This window comes from Melanostigma gelatinosum, assembly GCF_949748355.1.
Source record: "Melanostigma gelatinosum genome assembly, chromosome: 11".
Lineage (NCBI taxonomy): Eukaryota > Metazoa > Chordata > Actinopteri > Perciformes > Zoarcidae > Melanostigma > Melanostigma gelatinosum.
This window is the reverse complement of record NC_136644.1, coordinates 12,071,849-12,084,910: the sequence shown is the minus strand read 5'-3', so window position 1 is coordinate 12,084,910 and position 13,062 is coordinate 12,071,849. Positions and strand designations below refer to the sequence as shown.

General features: G+C 43.6%; 1 protein-coding gene across 1 annotated transcript; it reads right to left on the bottom strand.

Annotated features, from left to right (window-relative positions):
• Nucleotides 1-1,460: 1,460 nt before the first annotated feature.
• LOC306784596 (uncharacterized protein) lies at nt 1,461-8,288 on the bottom strand (the record flags this gene model as incomplete). The annotated part of the gene is made up of 2 exons (XM_079278626.1): nt 1,461-1,555; nt 1,996-8,288. The coding sequence occupies one exon, from the start codon at nt 8,286-8,288 to the stop codon at nt 2,259-2,261; it is 6,030 nt and encodes a 2,009-aa protein (XP_079134752.1). The 3' UTR covers nt 1,461-1,555; nt 1,996-2,258.
• Between the last annotated feature and the right edge of the window lie 4,774 nt (nt 8,289-13,062).

Sequence of the window (13,062 nt, the reverse complement as noted above, 5' to 3'; positions counted from 1 at the left end):
ATCAAAAGTAAGAGGTGGGTAAGAAACACAAAGATAGAAAAAGAGAAAGGAATAATGAGAGAACTGCGGAGGAAAAACCAGGAAAGGTGTGAAGGAAGCGAGGAAACAAGAGGAAGTTATTACGGCTCAGCAGGAGCCAGATGAAAGAGCTGTGATGGCTGAGGCAGATGGAACACCTCTCCCAATTGAACAAGTCAGCCTGATGAGGAATGCAAAGTCAGGTCGGATCTCGTAGCAGACTGCTGGTGTACAAATCACACTGTGGCTGGACTTATTCCTCTGAAGTACCTTGTCTAGTAAATTCTCAACAAAACGGGTCGTTTGTCAGCCTCTTCAACAGATGGCAATTCCCAAAACGATCGATCCCTGTGTGTGTTTTCAGATCTGTCACCTCTGGTTAAAACTAGTAAGGTAAGCTAAGGGAGACTGAGGGTAGGGGTTAGGTTCAGACAAAATCCAGCCCTCATGATTAAAAGAAATGATTATTGATGAAGTCTGTGTACAGGGAGACGGTCAGTCATTATTTTTTTCATTTACATTAATTGACACGTGAAGCTTTTTCCAAAACTTCCCTACATGCCAAAGTGGAAATATATATATCGATATATATCGATATATATTTTTTTTTTAAACCCACAAACTGCAGAAAAGGCTGAGGAACATAGACTTGTGAGAAAAGAAGAGCAAGAGGGTGCAAAGATGAAAACAAAGTCCCACTTTGAGACATTTCCACAGTTTGGCTTCAAAGCATCTCACTGTAAGCAACTTGTTTTCCACACAGCACGATCTGACTAATTTATTGTCTCTTTGAACAAAAATGATGGTTATTTATTATGTGATGAGGGTTTTTTGGTGGGGAATCCAACTGAATGTGCACAAGTGAGACAAAATAAATTGTGTCCCAACACAGAATGATACAACTAGTAAACAGTTTTTAATCAGGCTGGATCATATTTTTCGTACAGTGCATGAAAAGGCTCTCTCTTTTACCACCGGCTCCACACTTTTTATTCAAAGTTTTTATTTAGAATGATATCTTTATATCTCTTTGTGTATATTATATGCAACAAACACCAGGTTACAACAATTCTGTATCTTAATAGTTTGCGATAAAATAATATACAGGAAAAACACATTAAAGGTTGCTTCACTACTCCACCATAGTGTCCAGCCATACAACGGTGTTTAACTGTCGGGCATTATAACCTCAAAATAAACATGGGGTACCCTGTACTGTGTACACTGCACATTTGCTTTGGCATGTTTGCACATTTGCAATTAATATAATGATACAATACCTCATAATCATGATGTATAAAATTTGTCTTTATCTATATTTGGGTAAAGAGAGTAGAGTTAGTGTCAAGTTCTCCCCTTCTTTGTGCAATCTCCACTTGAAGGAGTTGGACATCTACCCAGAGTTGCTGGACTTCACTCAATAACCACACTTTTCTTTTCCTCTTATCTTCTTTTATTTTGTGATTTCAAGGTTTCAGGTAAGTCGGTACTTTGCAAGTAAGCAAGTAGTTTGCAAACAAGCAGGTAGGTGAAAAACCTTTTGAACCAATAAACAAGAAAAGGGTTGTTTTTACAATGTTCTGGAAAATATACATTTTTAACAATTATTTCCTTTTCCCTCTTAAATTAAACAAAGTGCGACATAAATTCCCCAACTGTTATTATTAATGCATTTAGGGATTTCATTAAGTTAACTTCAGATTTTAAATATTTTACATTTACTTAATTTAAATAATGCCACCACAATAATATAATATCATAATCATTTTAACTAATTTCTCTGCTACATATAAGCTCACTAAACAATCATGACATCATTAAATTATGAATGAGACCCAAACATGACACACACTGGCATTCATAGGGTTAACGACCGCACTGCCGGTTCGGCCCCGTGGCTAACACTAGCGGCTATCGCCTGCACAAACATTTACTTTCAATTGTCCGCTGGGTCTCCTGATGGGCTTGGTGTCTTACCGGCTGCCTCTCTGGCGTTTGTAGGTCTGTTTGCACGGGGTTGGATGTTTTTGCGCTAAGCATTGCTTCAGTTTGCGGCTTCGCTTCACTTCCTTCCTTCCTTATTGATGTTGTGTGCCACCTCATTTATAGTCCGTGCGGCAACTCGGACTGCCGAAAGGTTCCTTTCCGGTTTGCAACATGAGTTCATTAATTATTTCTTTAGTTTGACTTCACACCTCCCACTCGATCTTCGCCTGGAAACGGTGTGAAGATCGACAGCTTCAAAGGCAAACTTGGTTCTCCTTTCCCTGCTGCGTTTGACTTTCTGCCTGTTCCTCTGCAGGTAATAGGACAACGAGCCGCCTGACGTCCCTGTGAAGGACGGTGGCTTGGATCTTTTCCCTCCTGATTTTGGGAATTGACTTGCCTTTCAGAGCTCTCGTGACAGGGACACAGTAGCTCGGGAAAACTCTTACATTGACGTCCCTTACAACGCCTTTATCATCTGGGGTCGTGCCGATGACTCTGCCAAGCTTGAACTGCCCTCGTAGCGCATTCTGGTCACACAGCCACACAACATCTCCAATGGCAACATTTCTTTGTTCAGTATGCCATTTGCTTCGGACAAATAAGTTTGGACCAGCGAGTTGGCTCCAGCTCCTCCAGAACTTGGTCACCTCCGACTGCATAGCTCTCAGTCTTTTGTACGGGTAGTTGTGAAAGTCAAAGGTTTTCAAGTCCCCACTTTGAGAGGCCCGGCCCAGTAGGAGAGTGTTGGGTGTGACATACTGAATGCAGTCCTCTTTGCTCTGTACTCTCGCGTCAATTGGACGCTCATTTGCTAGGTTGGCTGCGATGTAAAGAGTTGTCTGGAACTCACTGTAGCTTAGTGAAGCCTCATTCCCAAGATTCTGGAATGCCCTCTTTACAATTCGCACAGCAGCTTCTGCAGCACCATTCCTGTGTGGAGAATCGGCTGGATGGATTTTCCACTGCCACTCAGTTCCATTCCTTGCTGCGGTCTCTTCAAGGTTTGCTTTGTCTAGGTCCAAAACCCTGTAGAGCTCCTCCAGGACTGGTTTTGCTCCAATAAAATTGGTGCCTGGGTCCGACCACATCTTTCTTGGATGACCTCTGATTGCCGTGAACCTTTGATAAGCCATTAGGAAGCTTTCAGTTGACAGGGTGTTTGCCAGCTCGGTGTGAATGGCTCTGCTTGCCATGCAGCAAAAGACAACTCCCCAGACCTTAAGTGTCACTCTTTTCTTGACGTCATCTTTAACTTGGTAAGGGCCAAAGAGGTCAACTGATGTGAACTCAAATGGCGCAGCAGGTTCAGTCCTTTCTGGCGGCAAGTCAGCCATTACTTGTTGACACGTCCTTGCTTTTCCTCTCCTGCAGACCATGCAACCATCAACAACTTTTTGTGCGATCCTCCTCCCTTTAATGACCCATGCCTTCCTCCTCATTTTTAGGAGGGTTCCAGCTACTCCCTCATGACCTTCATTGTGGGCCTCTCGAGCTATCAGCTTGGACACCCAGGCGTCATAGGGTAAGAGGGGGATGCTAACTTGAGCTTCCTTGAAGCTTTGTATTCGGCCTCCACAGACCAGTAGCCCAGTGTCTTTGTCTTTGTGGACCACAAGCCTGTCTAACGTAGTGCCAGGGAAGGTTGTGTTTTCTTGCGCTGCAAGAAAAATGTCTCTCAGGGCATCCTCTCGTTCCCTTACAGAGATGACTCCTGTGGAGGAGATTGCCTCCCACTTTGGACTCTCCACAGCTTGGCTTCCTTTGCCAAACTGTTTAGCTGCTCTCCAGATCCATGCAACTGTCTTTACCAGACGGCTCAGAGTGCTGTATCTCCTGACATCCACCAGCGTTTGGATTGCAGACCCTGCAGGTAGCCTCCGTTGCTCTGTTTGTGCCTCCTGTTTCAGTTTGTGTTCCACTTGCTGCTTCTTAGCCTGAGCTCTGGTCAGTGCAGCAGCATATGCCTTTTTTTGAAGTTTTGTGACGTTCTCCCTGGCAGTGGCTGCGAGTTCTTTGGCTGATGTGATTGGCCACTCCTCCACTGGCAAGCTTAGAAACTTTGGACCTTTTTGCCACTCTGAGTCCTCATCGAGATCTTGATGGCTGGCTCCCCTTGTTATAATGTCGGCAATGTTTTGTGGGCCAGGAATCCACCACCAATCCTGGACCCTTGTGTTGCTTTGAATCTCCCCGATCCTATTTGCGAAGAATGTTTGATAGCCATAGCTTTCCCGTTGTATTGCACCAAGGATGGTCTGGCTATCAACAAAATGGTACCACCTCTGAATCTGGATTCGGCTGTGCAGTTCAAAGTACTTTTTCAGCCGTGAGGCAAACACTGCTCCACACATTTCTGCTTTGACAGCATCCCCTCCTTGATCCAAAGGAGTAAGTTTTGCTTTGGACTCCACCAGCCGGATGACCGGGCCCTGGTCTGAACTCCATCGGAGGTACATCACTGCTCCATAAGTATGCTCGCTACCGTCAGAGAATGTGATCGCCAGGGGACCATCAGTAAAGCTTGGGGGAGTCAGTGCTCTGGTGAACTTGACTTTGGCAAGTTGGCCGTACTCCTCAAAGAGCTTTATTGCGTCCTCCCTGAGTGCATCTGAGAGCGCAGTATCCCATGAGTCCTTTACAGGTGCACTTCCACCCTTTGCTTCCTGGAATGCCCTACGTACCAGGATAGCTCCCTTCTGCTTGATGGGAGTTACCAGGCCGACTGGATCATACAGCCCTGACACTTGGCTCAGCAGTGCTCGCCGAGTCAGGGGGTTGGGTGTTTGGGCTCTTATCTGCTCCTGCAGAAGGTTTTGGCTGAGTCTCATCTTTTTCTTTCTCTTTGAGAAGTTTATTCCCACCATGACATGGAGTTTGTCCTCTTCTACCATGTAGCCAAGGCCGAGTGCTTTATTATCCTCCTCTCGCATCTGGTTTGGTAAGACCATGGTCTTTTCCGCAGCCTTTTCCAGCTTGTCACTGCACTCTTTCCTCCCACTTTGCTCAGAATAAACCCAAGGTTTGAGCTCGAACCCGCCAGCTTTCAGAATCTGTTGCACATTCGCCGTGATGGTTTTCAGCTGGTCTAAGTCATTGTGGGACGTGAGAATGTCATCAACGTAGCTGTCTTCTTGAATAACCTGCCGTTCCTCTTTGAGGTGAGTGAAAGGTGGGAGGTTGGCAGTTTCACGCATTGCAAGCTGTGCGATGCATCCTGCTGGCTTGTCACCGATGTTTACCCTGGTGATTGCATATTCCCCCAGCTCTTCGTCCTCTGAATCACGCCAAAGGAATCTATGCAGGTGCATCTCCTTTTCTTCCAGCCAGACTGAGTTATACATCTTCTTTATGTCCCCCAGAGCAGCATGCACTCCACCCCTGAATCTCAGGAGCACTGCACGAATCTGGTTGAGGACATCCGGGCCTTTCATCAGTAGGTCGTTCAGGCTCACACCTCTGAACTTTTGACTACTGTTCCAAACAAGTCTCACAGGGGTTGTGACAGAGTGGGGGTTTGGAGCAATGAGGTGACTCACATACCATACTGGCCCATGCCAGTTGATCACTGTGTCTCTGGATAACTTGGTTGCAGCTTTCCGATCTATCATGTCATGGACTTGAGCAGTATAGGCAACTTTCCATTCAGGTTCTTTGGCCAGTTGCTTTTCCGTCCTGAGGAATGTGGCCTCCACAGTCCTTTTATTGTTCGGCAGGGAGTCTGGGTTCCCTACCCATGGATATCTGGTATGCCAGTGTGGTTCTTTGCTGTGGGCGTCTCCTGTGACGTAGGTGAGACCCTCTTTCACCACTTGGAGTTCTCGCTCCTCGGCAAGAGTCATTTCCTTGCCACCCGGCTGACAGTTCCCACAGCGGCAGCCTCCACACTTTGGCTCACATCCTGCGCCGATGCTGTCCCATCTCCACCACTTTAAAAAGTCCTGGTTGATGGCTGAAGTGCTTGATTCACAGAGCTGGATGGTGCCTTGATTATTTGCCAGCGGACCCTCTGGGACCATGCTGGTGAGTTGTTCCTCATATCTTGCAGCCGCTGCTCTCATCGACCTCGCAAAGTGTGTCTTCGACATGTGAGCTGACACGGTGAGTTCTTCAAAGAGTTCAGGATGCGTTCCTCCCACTGTTTTCCCCAGTGGACCGTCCCACAGCACAAGGTCTCCAACAGCTCTGATCCTCTGTGGCGCTAGTTGACCTTCTTTGTGGCTAATGAGCAGACTTATTTCTTTAGGTCTCCGGAGTTCATCCAGCGGTGTATCTGGGAAGAATCTCTGGAGCTCCTTTGGTTCCACATGTTTGTGTATCTCTGCAATGCTGTCCAGTCCATAACACACCAATTGGTGGGCTCTGAGAGTGCCTTTTGGTGTCTTCACTCTGATCCTGAGGAGGTATCGTTTCGTCTCTACACGAACCTCCATGCCCCCAACTCCATGGACGACAAGTGCGACTTCTTCATTTCTGAGGTTTAGCCTGCTTGCAGTCTTGTGGGTTATGTAATTGGTGTCAGAAGCCAAATCGATTAATGTTCCAATTTTCTGCCCAGCGTTTGCTGTGACCTCGACAAGCATCATCAGTACTGGCAGCTCTTGAAGTCCGCTTTCCCCTAAAAGGCTTGGTTGGTCTTTGACAGTATTGAAAGCCCTGGATGCAGTATTGGAAAACACATTTCGGCATTGGTTTGCCAATTCAGGTGAGAGTTTCCCGAAGAAGCCCTCCTGCTCCTCTGTGTACTTCCTCCTGCCTTTATCCCCTTCCGGACCGAACCTGCTCCTCTTCTGACCATCGCTGCTTCTCTTCTGACCATCGCTGCTTTTCTTTGCCTCAGCGTTGGGGCACAGATAGAAGTGATGCTCAGGAGTATCTGCATCCTTGCAGTCCTGGTTTCTGCACAGGAATCCAGGTTTGCACTGTGAGCCATCGCCATGAACCTCCAAACATCTTTTACATGCTCCCAACCTTTTTACTGCAGCTCTCTTCTCTGCTAGTTTCAGCGCTCGGAACTGTCTGCAAAAATAGATCTTCCACTTGTGTTTTACATCACTGCAGACCACACACCCTTCCTGGTCGTTGCTTGATTTGGTTGACTTGGTTCTGGCATATCTTGGCTCCACCTTGGTTTCTCTCTTGTTTGGCTCTTCCTCCATCAGTTGCTCAAGCTGTTCATATATGCTCTCCTGGTCTTTGAGGAATGCCAAGAGACCGTCGAACCGACCTCTTGAAGTCACATCATTCCTCCTGTCAGCTGCATACACAAGCCATTCCTTCTTGAGTGTCTCCGGGAGTTTACTTTCAATGGACTTAGTCACAAGGGGATTTTTTATAGCACCTGTGTCTCCAAGGTCACTCAAATCTTGAAGTGCTTTTTCCACAGTTTTAATTAAGTCGACGATTTTCCGTGGCTGGTGACTTTTGACAGCTGGCATCTTCTGTATCTCCTCCACTATTTCTATGGCAATGGATGTTTGGTTGCCGTAGCGGTTCTCTAGCACACGGAAGATGTCATCAGATGTGTTGTAAGCCGTGAGCCGAAGTTCTCGTGTGATCTTATCCTCCAGGCTGTCTAGTAGCTGGACCTTTTTCACTTCTTTTGAGCCTGTTGGCTCTCCCTGACTCTGCAGCGCTTCCCAGTCCTTCTTCCACCTGTGAAAATCACGTTTGATGCCACCAAACTTGGGGAGGGCTGTTGGCTTTAGCTTGATGGTTGGTATCCGATAATTAGATGTAGCTCTCACCTGGGCTTGTCTATCAGTATCCTCCTTTATGGTTGCTTGTATGAAGTCAGCCTTTCTGGAGACCATCAAGGGGACGTGAAGTTCGAGCTCTCTCACATGCCTCTGAAGCTCCCCCTGAGCCTCTGGTGGGGCCCACTGCTTCCATCGGCCATGCGTGTCCTTTGCTGTTCCTACCAACCCTTTCAGTTGGTCCAGCATGAATTGATACGCTTCCTGGTTCATGTTTGGTTGCACAGCAGCGACGCGTTCGCATGCTGCCTCTGCTGCTTGTAGTGCTATAGACATTTCCCTACTTCCAAAATTGACCCAAAGAGTCTTCTGGAGCAACCTCTTGACCTCCTTCAGCTTCTCTTGGCACTCATTTGTAGTTTTTTCCAGGTCGGCTTTTTCCTGCTCCGTTAACATGACTTCATCCGTTTCCAGCTCTGCTTCGAGATCTGCAATAAAGCCAGCTTCCAGCTCATCATTTGCCTCCATGACGTTCTCTCCTAGTGCCTTGAGTTTGTTGAAACTGTCCCTGAGCTCTTCTTCAGACATGTCCGTATGTGACCGGGTTATACTGTTGACCAGACGGGAAAACACTCTTTTGGCTGTAGTTCTTTCAAGTTTCAATTGTTCAACTGATTTTCCAGCTTCTTGATTAGCCATGTTTACTTTTATTTTTAAGGTTCTTTAATCGTGAATTTGACAAGTGGTGTTTCCAATGGCGCCTTTACTGTTGCTTATGGTGCTTTATTCTCCACTCTTTTTCCTTTCCAGGATTCCAGGTTTTTGCTCCTGCTGTTCCAGCTTTAAGCTCCTGTACTTTTTCCTGGCCAGCTTTATGGTACTGGCGGTTTTTCACTGCCAAGTTCTCCCCTTCTTTGTGCAATCTCCACTTGAAGGAGTTGGACATCTACCCAGAGTTGCTGGACTTCACTCAATAACCACACTTTTCTTTTCCTCTTATCTTCTTTTATTTTGTGATTTCAAGGTTTCAGGTAAGTCGGTACTTTGCAAGTAAGCAAGTAGTTTGCAAACAAGCAGGTAGGTGAAAAACCTTTTGAACCAATAAACAAGAAAAGGGTTGTTTTTACAATGTTCTGGAAAATATACATTTTTAACAATTATTTCCTTTTCCCTCTTAAATTAAACAAAGTGCGACATAAATTCCCCAACTGTTATTATTAATGCATTTAGGGATTTCATTAAGTTAACTTCAGATTTTAAATATTTTACATTTACTTAATTTAAATAATGCCACCACAATAATATAATATCATAATCATTTTAACTAATTTCTCTGCTACATATAAGCTCACTAAACAATCATGACATCATTAAATTATGAATGAGACCCAAACATGACACACACTGGCATTCATAGGGTTAACGACCGCACTGCCGGTTCGGCCCCGTGGCTAACACTAGCGGCTATCGCCTGCACAAACATTTACTTTCAATTGTCCGCTGGGTCTCCTGATGGGCTTGGTGTCTTACCGGCTGCCTCTCTGGCGTTTGTAGGTCTGTTTGCACGGGGTTGGATGTTTTTGCGCTAAGCATTGCTTCAGTTTGCGGCTTCGCTTCACTTCCTTCCTTCCTTATTGATGTTGTGTGCCACCTCATTTATAGTCCGTGCGGCAACTCGGACTGCCGAAAGGTTCCTTTCCGGTTTGCAACATGAGTTCATTAATTATTTCTTTAGTTTGACTTCACAGTTAGATTTTCCAATGTCCCTCAACATTCATAAATTCCATCTGTAACTGCAGAAATAAAATAAATGCACAAGATTGAAAAGTATGCACAAAATCGAATGCAGAATCTAAAGATTTTAAGACAGAGGGAGACTTTATGCTATGTCTACTGGCGTGTGTTGTGTTTTTGCATCCAGCATTTAGGATTTAGAACAGAATACAATCCTGTAATACCACGGTGATGACAACGATATCACAGAGATGTGACCGTTAAATATTTCAGTGTAAATCAGTGAGAGCTTACAGTTTTATGATCCCGCAGAGATGATCAGCCCAAGGGTACTCTTTTAATAAATGCAAACAAAACTATAATGACTTACTGTATGCAGGGGAGATCTAACTCATTTACACATTTCATGCATGCATGCACAGATCCACACACACAGAGCCACAATAACAGATTTGTATCTTGGATAAGTTGGACTGCTCAGGAGTGAAAAACATGGACTACTGGCCCTATTTAACACTCCTACAAATAAGTTTCTTATTTCAAGATACACACAATAAAGAAAAAAAACTAACTAAAAAAAACATTTAGGTCTGTTACAGCTGACTCAATTTGGTCCATTAACTGAAAGTGAAATTGAAAACCTCAATAGAATACCACAGCCCTCAATCATGACTTGTGTTTTGATTGGAGGTTACATTGGAGGCCTTACTGTTATTAGTGTTGCAGTTCTCAAGTTAATTATTTGAATTAATAGATAGATAGTTTTTTAAATTAATAGATAGATAGCTTTTCAGCTCAGGTGGAAACTTTGTTCGAACTAATACAATGAGCAGTCTTACAAATTCTTTAAAAAAATACATAAAGAGCTCAGCAGAAGAGCAGCCTGAAGAGTTAAAAGGCCAGAAAGAAAACAGGAACACTCACCACCTCCACACTTTCAGTCTTCAGTCCCCTGCATGTATTTTCTTGTTGTCCTGTCAGTTTGTTGGTGACAAACCAGCCCCTCAATCCCACTTAATAACACGGTTCCCTTGGCTAAAGTAAATGACAAGATCTAAATTAAAATTACCTTAATGTTTCAGCCAATAAACAACACTGTTTTCTCGACAGACACCAACAACAAATATTAGACTAAATGTCTGGGCAGTGGGTTTGAAACTCCACATAAGCCTTAACGCCATTACTTATTCAGGAAGTTTATTGGTGTGTTAATAATTGATCACCTAATTAAGGGGGAAGTTGGGGAGATATGGGCTGAATGCCTCTTTACCAGTGGGCTTTTGGTAAGTGCATGGTTTGGTGGAGCTCGACAGAGAGGCGCCAATGAGAGTAACTTCTGACCAGCGCGTTAAATTCCTTTTCTTATAGATTGACCTGAGCATGGAGAACACGGAGGGAAAGATGCACAACACTTCCAAATAACAGGTCTGTGAGTTTACAGTCAGGAGAGGTTCTCGTCACTTTTCATCTCAGATTCATTTAAACATCTTCTGTTGTACTTGATTCGTGTTGAGTCAGCCACAATGCCATTCATCTTCTCTTCATGGGCAGGTTTTAATGTTTATTTAAAGTTTCCATTTTACCATTTATATGTTTTTTTTTCTCAGAGATAGAACATCATAATCATGTCATTCCTTGGGGGAAAATAAATAATTTAAAAGCCTTACATGTAAATAACAACAATGATAATGATGACAGAATTTCATTATCTAATAATGAATACAATAATAATTTGAAGGCTGTTGACAGCGTTTTGAAATTTGCTTTATCCAATGTTCACATTTCAGTTCATTGAATATTTGCAAATTAGCACATATCTAACAAGATAATGCATCATTTGGATTTCAAACGTATCATTTCAGAAAACGTGTGAGACTTCAATGAGTGTAATCAACCAGGGAAGTATTATGGTAATATCTAGTATGAATAGCTATTCACCTGAGGTGTCTCTCCTTAATGTGCACACAACTAACAACTCCGTTAAACTATAAAAAAAAAAAACAGGAAAGAAAAGGTTTTTGCGTAGTGCAAATGTTGAGGAAACCCCTTCAGAGTGGTGTTCCAGACCGTGATGGTTCTATAAAGCACCATTTCCCTCACCGTCTCTGCAGGAGTCTTTTTTTTCAGAGTGATTTCACTATCAGAGCCAACGGATTCTCCTAGAGAGCCCTTTTAAAGGAAGCCGTCTAATGCCAGCCATTCATCATCTTGTTGGAAAACACACGCCAAGCCAGCAGATAAAAGTGGCATTCATCATTCCATTTATCGTACATGAACATAAATATCAGCCATTTGGGCCACACTTTTTACCCTGAACAGATTACAGTCTAAGCTATTTTAGAATGAGAGGCTCCAGTGAGACTGAGATCAGTGTTTTGCTTTGTGCCCCTCCATGGGGTATTTTAAAGATTTTTCTTTTTTTGTGTGGAGTATTTTGTATTTGTATATGTTTGTAAATATAAAACACCCCCACCCTTTCGCAGAAGATCATCTCTGAAATCTAAACGGGTTAAAAATAGTCTCATTAAACCATATTATTATGTGGTAACCTTCCAGTTTGTAACTGTTAGAAACTATATTCAAAATGTGACAGATTTTCTACAGCGTTGCATTGCTAAGTTAGTTTCCAGGAAATAGAAATAACAGGTGATTTTTATTGAGGCCCACTTCATTTTCCTCCCTTTTTTGCCTGCATGAAAAATCTAATCATTGCAAAAGTAAGAGATATACATTTTTGTATGAACACTATACAAAAACCATGAACATACAAACTAATCTTGGCATCTGACATATGAATTGTATATTTGCAGACTTTTTGGCTCACTCTGTCCTGAAGAACTTGACCAGCTCCCAGTGGCAGCTGAATGCAGAATTTCAAGAACATGAACAATGACATGACATCATCGCTCATTACATCTTTGGTCTATGTATTGTTCTTATACTGTCCAAAATCTAAATAATGAACCCTCAGCATCTCTGAAGTGAAGGGAAACAATCTCACAGGGGATCGTAAATATACAGATAGCAATGTAAAAGGCGTATGAGTTCCACACTGCATTAAAAGCATCAAAACACAAGGCAAAAGAAAAGGAGATTTCAAAAACAATTAAAAAACAGTGTAAGAAATAAAATGCAGTAGTAAAATGCAGAAATGCATGAAATTGATTAATATATTAATTGAACGTGGTTCAATCAAAGGCAGCAGCAAACAGAAAAGTCTTCAATCTTGATTTAAATGAGCTGAGGGTCTCAGCAGACCTGCAGCTTTCTGGGACTTTGTTCCAGATATGTGGAGCACAAAAACTGAACGCTGCTTCTCCATGTTTAGTTCTGACTCTGGGAACAGAAAGTAGACCGGTCCCAGACGACCTAAGGGGTCGGGATGGTTCATAAGGTAGTAGCAGATCGGAGATGTATTTTGGTCCCAAACCATTCAGTGCTTTGTAAACCAACAGCAGGATTTTAAAGTAAATTCTTTGTTGGACAGGAAGCCAGTGCAAAGACCTCAGAACTGGAGTGATGTGGTCCACCCTCCTGGTCTTAGTGAGGACTCGAGCTGCAGCGTTCTGAATCAGCTGCAGCTTTCTGACAGATTTTTTACAGAGACCTGTAAACACACCGTTACAGT